The 7,281-nt window shown below is 44.7% G+C and overlaps 1 protein-coding gene across 2 annotated transcripts in view; it reads right to left on the reverse strand.

Annotated features, from left to right (window-relative positions):
* The window catches only part of PRKAA1 (protein kinase AMP-activated catalytic subunit alpha 1), a 65,214-nt gene extending 64,833 nt beyond the window's left edge, over window positions 1–381 (reverse strand). For both annotated transcript variants that reach the window (XM_054053774.1, XM_054053771.1), the window contains exon 1: window positions 227–381. In XM_054053774.1, the coding sequence (XP_053909749.1) occupies window positions 227–356 (130 nt within the window). In that variant the 5' untranslated portion in view covers window positions 357–381. The remainder of the gene's footprint in view (window positions 1–226) is intronic.
* Window positions 382–7,281: the final 6,900 nt, after the last annotated feature.

Consider the following 7,281-nt stretch of genomic DNA (forward strand, 5'->3'; position numbering starts at 1 on the left):
AGAACTGAGCACACGATTCGAGGTGCGGCCTCACCACAGCAGAGCTCAAGGCAGAACCACCTCCCCGGCCCTGCTGCCCACACTTTCTGATACACGCCACGATGCTGCTGCTTTCTCGCCCACCTGGGCCACCGCCGGCTCCCGCTGAGGCGCCGCCATCCAACCCCCCCGGCTCCCCCCCGGCGCCGCTCGGGCTCCGGGCTGAGGACGCGGGCCCGCCGCTCACCTTTGACTTTGCCGAAGGTGCCGACGCCGAGCGTGTCGCCCAGGATGTAGTGCCCGATCTTCACGCGCCCATGCTCGTGCTTCTGTTTATCCGCCGCCGCCATCTTGAGCCACGGGCCGAGTCTGCGCATTGCGCCCGCCCGCGCCGCGCACGGGGAGGAGCAACCACACAGTCCCCGCCCGCACCGAAACCCGGAAGCGAACGCCGCTGGTGGCGCCGTCCCCGGGACCGAACCATTTGCAGCTCGGGGGGGGAAGGAGGGGACACGCCTTCTGTGTCGTGGTCCCTCCCGGCGCCAGGGGGTGCGCGGGATCAGAGGGCCGTTTGGGCCGGGGAGGACTTTTCAGGTCCTCGAACCCGACCGTAGTCCCAGCTATGCCGAGCCAACCGTGTCCCTGAGCTAACGGCCGGGTGAGGGCCGCCCCGCCCCCCGCGCGGCTGTTCCAGCGCTCCACCGCTCTCGGTTTTTATCCGAATTTCCACTCTAAAACTCCTCTGGTGCAGCTTGAGGCCGTTTCCTCTCGCCCTGCCCCTTGTTACTCGGCAGAAGAGGCCTCCCCGCTGCAGCCCCTCTCAGCCGGGTGAGCTCGTTCAGTAGTAGCACACTCATTCACTGCTAAAATATTTGGAAGTACAAAGCCGTCGAAGCAAAGGCAATAATATTTTTATTTTACAATTCAGCGCTGAAGTAGTTCCCCTTCTGAATAAGGCACCCGATCTTGCAAAAGCAGTAGGTATATATACTAGTTTTAGGTTAAGAACCGTGTAAATAAATCCTCTGAAGGAAGGAATAAATCATTATGTTATGAATTAGCTTAAGCAATAATAAGAACAATTGGAATCAAATCTTGGCCAGCTTTCAGTAAGAAAGAATGTGATTTTAACAGAAGTTTAGCTTGTTTACTTGTTGAAACAAGCAACACATCAAGTATTGTATCTTAAACTTTTCTCCGATGCTCCAAGCCAAGGAAAAGGCTGAAACAAAGAACAAACAACAAACCTGATCTCACCAAGAGGACACAATGAGGAAGGAGATAAGATAAAATGAGATCGGAGGACTCTGAAGACACAAAGAAACTGTGATGTACATAGAGAGTGGGTGATCAGATGTGATAATGAGTTCTGTGCGTGTTTAACCAATACTTCTCGAATACGTTACCAGTGTTTCCCCACAATCTATATGAATATGTGTGTTTAACCAGTGTAAAAGTCCTGTAACCAGCCTCAGTGGGGGAAGAACCACCTATTCCTTCACTCAAAGAATGTTCATTCTTCTGTAGATTATCTAGCCATGCCTAAAGACTCCCTTCAGGTTGTCTCCTGACCTAAACCAGCTACAAGAGAAGTAAGCATATCAATAAATTCTTGCAGCCCTAAAAGAGGTTATCTCTTGACCTAAAACAGCTACATCTTACAAGACACATTTATATGACCAGATAATTCAACATACAAACCAGCTGCAGCAAAACTTATCAATTAATTCTCACAGACGGGTGCATGGAACAATGAGGTCTGCCCTCAGCCTCCTCTGCAGACTAAATCCCTGTTCCCTCAGTCGCTCCTCATAGGATCATCTATGATGATCTATAGGATCATCTTCAGCATCTTCAGTGCCCTTCTCTGGACACGCTCCAGACCCTTAATGGCTTTCCTGCAGTGAATGGCCCAAAACTGAGCACAGTAGTTGAGGCATTGATACAATATGTGGAATATTTCTATGTGGAATATTTCAAAGTGGAATATTTTTATTTAATCTAAAGCACAGTTAAGTTTCGTCTAAGCAGCTGTGGGTTTTGAAAGTTAGAATGTCTCTCTGATAGCATGGTTCCTTTCTCTGATAGCATGTTTTTCTTAAAACTATGCTTTTCGGACACTGTCCTTTCTTTGCAAATGATAATGTATTGTGTGAGGAATGATTTGTGCTAAACAGATGTCTCTTCTTCTGCAGTCACCTCTGTTTGGAATTTTTACGAATCTGAAAGGCAAGGTCAAGCAGAGGGCTAGAGCCAGCTCCAAATTAGCAAGTTTTGGCTTGCAAAGTTGCATAACAGTAAAATTAGGCCTTGGAAAGTAATAGAATATGCATAAGATTTCTGGTAAAATTTATACATATGCATGTAAGTGGGAAGTATATTCAGAAATAGCGTTTGTCTTGTTGCACATGATTGATGGAGATCACACCTGCACATTTCCCAGGCCTGATAAAGGATGCTGGCTTTCTAAAACTCCAAAATGAGTCTTCAGAGAGTTTTTATTTGCTGATGTTTTTGGTATCAGTGCAGCCTCACCAGTGCCAAGTACAAGGTGACAATCCTTCTCCGGCTCCTGCTGGCCACGCTGTTTCTGATATAAGCCGGGATGCTGTTGGCCACCTGGGCTGACTGCTGGCTCATAGTCACCCAGTTGTCAACCAACACCCCCAAGTCCTTTTCCTGTGGGCAGCTTTCCAGCCATTCCTACCCAAGCCTGTAGCGCTGCACAGGGTTGCTGTGCCCTAAGTGTGGAACCCAACACTTCACCTCGGCCTATCCATCCAGCCTGTCCAGATCCCTCTGTAGAGCCTTCGTAACCTCACGCAGATCAACATTCTCGCACAGCTTGGTGTCACCCGCAAACTTCCTGAGGGTGCACTTGATCCCTTCATCCAGATCACTACACGTACTTTTAATTACAAAACCGCGCTGCTCCATGAGCTTGCTTGGCTCAGCTGTGGGGTGCTGTGCAGTGTGCTGGGAGGGCTGCCGGTAGAGAGCGGTGGTGGCAGCTCCCGCTGGGGCAGCAGCTGGAGGCCAGGAAGGGCCCGTCTTCAGATGTTGGTAATGCGACAAGTGGCAGACCACAGGCTCGAGCTGTGTTCAAGATGCAGCCCTTGGTCACGCTCTTGGCTCTGGCAGTGATGCCAAGTGGGCTGGTGGCCAGCAAACACAGTGTACTCGCAGAGCATACTGCCTCTCTCATGCATCTGTGCTCCGCAGCGAAGAAAGCCCTCCCACGGTTTAATGTGAAGCAAGCGGACTATCTGTGTTTCCTCCATTCTGCCTGGCTCTGTCATAAGCCAGCACCATCCTAACCTTCATTATAGTAACTCGGAAGCATGAGCTGACAGACCAATTCTCTTAAAAAACAAGTATTGGGATCCTATGACAGGAAACAGCCATCCTCAAAAAACAGACCTCTCAAGTCTCTGTATTTCCAATCAAACTTGTAAATTCAGTCACTTAATTCTTCTTTCCTTTCTCCCCTTCCCTTCCCTGGTCCAAATCCAGACCCTCCTATGGGAGTAAGAAGGCAAGTAGGACCCTCTGAACTCCTCCTGCTTTGACCAGATAACCGCCCTCCCATTTGTCTTGCCAGCTCATTCATTCACACTGCGTTTAGGCCTGAGCCTGCCCTCCACTGATGCATTGTGCATTTTCCACACACCAAAGACCATACTCTTCTATTCTTTACTATGACTGGATTATTTTTTAATCACTTTCCAACCCTGCTTTCAAAGAAACAGATGAAGCTGGAGAGGGAGTGACAATAACACAGGCTGGTAAGCAATGTACAGACTACTTATAATATTTATTCTTGTAAAATTTGCATGGCATGAAATAAAATAACATTTTAAATGGAAAAATAGTCAAAACAAGTGATGTAAAACTAACACATATCTTTTATTTGAGTAACTTAGGATTTAAATTTCAAACAGTTTTATGGGGATCATCTTTGAGGAGAAAAGGTGAGAAGTTTTCAGCCTTCACTAATTTACCTGTATTAAGCCCTAATAGAAATACAATAAATAAATATTAAAAGATAGTATATAATGCAGGAATAGCAGACGCTAGTGTTCCTCAGTATGCCTGTGCTAATGTGTAAAGGTGCCAGATTTTTCACTTCCTGACTTCTGAATTCAGATACGTTAATTATGCCCTTTCTGGACATCATCTAAAGAGAAGTATTCCCACAGAAATTCTAATTTGGATCAGAATTCATGCTCAGCATCAGTAAGCTTGTGAATCATATTGCTGTGCTATTTTTTTTGTTCTTGTAATTGGAGGAGAAAAATAGAGCATACTGAAATTTGCCAAGTTCTTTGTAGCAGAACTTCCTGTCTTCTGCTGCTAGTCCCATCGGTTCCTAACAGAGCCTCACCCTATGTACGGAAAGAGCATGGAGGGGAGATGAGGAAGCATTAGGCTCTGTACCCATCTGTATCTATGTGATTTCCTGTGGCTAGGCTTAAATGGAAATAGCAACCCTTATGTTTAAGGAAAAACAGACATCATACTGCTTTTAGGAAAATAGAGTGGATTAAGCTACACCTGGCTGCAGAGGGGAAAAAGGTATTTGGAATGTCTGCAGAGGTCATTAGTACTTTGATACCAAATGATTCAAAGCTATCTTTGGCTTTAATTCAAGCTGTTGTCCTAAGCATGGCAACTCAATGACAATTTGAAAAGCTCCACAGATGTCTACTAGAAAATGACAGTGTTTAATTAATTACCATTATGATTAAAAGCTTGCTAAATAATGTCTTCAATACCAGAGCATTTTGGAAAATGAAAAAGAAGCAAACCATTAAAACTAGGTGGGAAATAGACCACAGCAGGCTCTCTTTATCTTTACATTTGCAGCCATGAGTGAGTATTGCCAGAATAATTTGCTCATTTGTGTATAGACTCGATGTTTATATCACTGCATTCAGTTTTAGTCCAAGTTCTTGTAATAACTTAAGCATTGAGATGGCATTAAAACAAGCATAAAACTTACAATAGGTAAAGTCTCCCAAGCTGAGCCAAATCAATCATAACCTAGACCTAAACTTTAGTCATCCTTACAGTGGGGTAATGATGGCTTGATACTTGATGCATATAGACAGCATGTAAGAATCTACTCAGTTACTTGAACTCCTGCTCACTGTAAAAGGTAACGATAGAATTTTAACAATACGAATCAGCAGCACTGCTTCCTCCCTTGTCCTTTGATTTTAAGGGTCAAAGACTGAGCTGTTTTGGCCCACAGCGCGACTCAGAGTAACGTAATGTGCGTGTTCACATGTTGTGCTCAGCCCAATGTTGTCCATTGAATGAAGAGTGCAGGAAGTTTTCTTCACAGGAAGAAAACGTGTGACTGCCACAGACCTGGAAACTGAAAATATTACTACTCAGGACTTTTCTTTATACTACAAAGATCTACGGCTGAAACAAAGGATACTCTCTGGCCTCTCGGCCTAGCTATAGGAACAAGTCAGAACAGAGGAATTACTCCCAGGGTCTTTTAAGCTGACTTATTCTGTGATAACCTCTTCATTACATTCTTCATCTTGAAAACCCCACAGACTACTTTAAAACCAATTTTTCTATTTGTTTATTCAGACTAAGTATGCCTCTTTTTTAATAGAATTTAAAAACATAAAATGAACTCACAGTTGAGTCAATGATTTTTGTAAATTATCTCTTTTGAGACAGAAAACTGCTGTTCAGTTCCCCTTGTACTATTAATTTCCTTTAAACGCAAAATATTTCCATATTTTTCATTAATTTATTCCCATATTTGGGAAGAACAATAGATCTTGAACCTTCACAAGTCTACTGTGTGCTAAAGTTAGGTTATGCATTATTCTGCTGAGAAGAAAATTAGCGTGTCTCCAAGCCCATTCTCCTGTATCTCTGAGGTGCTCCATAAGCAATTTTAGCCCATTTGGCTTCCCAAGACCACGTTCTTCTGCCAGGAAAGATTTTTGTACAGTCACAAAATACTGACATGCACCTCAATAAATTTATTTCAGTAATCTGACCAATACCTGAAGAGCTATTACCTAACTTAGGTCTACCAACACCTACTATAGCTAGAAAGAAAATGTGGGATATTTGTCTGAAGTTGTCTGTTTGAGACACTGACGAGGGTCTTGACTTGTTGTTCTTGATATTTCAATATTCTTAATACACTGCCTGTAACATATCACACTCAGCTTCTGCTGTTTGAATCTGGATTCCAGTTTTGGGAATGATGGTGCATAATGTAAACAACTGCCATTTCCCTCAATATGAGACCTAAATGAAACAACTCTATGCAGAGGTTTTCCTCTTTCTGGAAAGGAGTTTCGTGTCATTCCTTTCACCTTCTACGCATGCTCTCAGGGGATCTTTAGGGGTGCCTGGTGGTTGTCACTCAAAAAAATACCTGCCAAGCTCACCAGTGGGTCAACTCACAATCTCCTCTCATTGTCCTCCCAATTATTGGCTCAGACTGTTCAAACTGCACTGGCTCTTGTTAAATTTCATACAGTTGGGATAGCCCAGCTCTCTAGTCTACCCAGAGAATCGTAGAATAGGTTGGAAAATATCTTTAAGATCATAGGGTTGAAATACTAACCTAACACTGCAAAGTCCGTCACTAAACCATGTCCCTAAGCACCAAATCCACATATCTTTTAAATACCATCAGGAATGGTGACTGTAACACTTCCGTGGTATAAAGATTGACTTTACTGTACTGTCTGTCACATCTGTATTGTATGCAAGCCTCGTCAATGGCTCTGGGTTCAACAGGAAAGGAGGTGCAGGAGTGAGCACTGCTCCCACTCACCCAGCCGAGCTCGTGGTCTTGAGCTGCTGCTATGAGGGAGGAGAAGCAGCAGCACGCGTTGCCCCCTGACCCCTCACACCCACCTGACTATCCTGGCCGGACCCTCCTGAAGTAGCTTCTGCGCACACACAGCAAGAACCCACCCCACATGCTGATGGTGCACGGGATGGCCTTATGGAAGAATTTGAAAGGAGCCACACTGTGTGCGCACCCATCACTTCAGAGCAGCCTGGACTACACAGCCTGGAAGAAGCTGCTGCAGCAAGCGCATGTTCCCAAGGAACTGCTATTGCCCATTGAAGTGGTGATTCTCTTTTCCGTATGGACACTTCCCTTTATTTTTTGTTTGCTTTTACCGGAATCCTGTCAAGCAAATAACAGGTAAAGCTTTGATGACTTAGAACCTCTCCTTCTCAGGCAAGTTTGAACAAATCATGTCCCTATTCCAGCCATTTTTTTCTGGCCTTGACAATATAACCAAC

The sequence above is a fragment of the Cuculus canorus genome, chromosome Z (genome assembly GCF_017976375.1).
Source record: "Cuculus canorus isolate bCucCan1 chromosome Z, bCucCan1.pri, whole genome shotgun sequence".
In the NCBI taxonomy this organism is placed as follows: domain Eukaryota; kingdom Metazoa; phylum Chordata; class Aves; order Cuculiformes; family Cuculidae; genus Cuculus; species Cuculus canorus.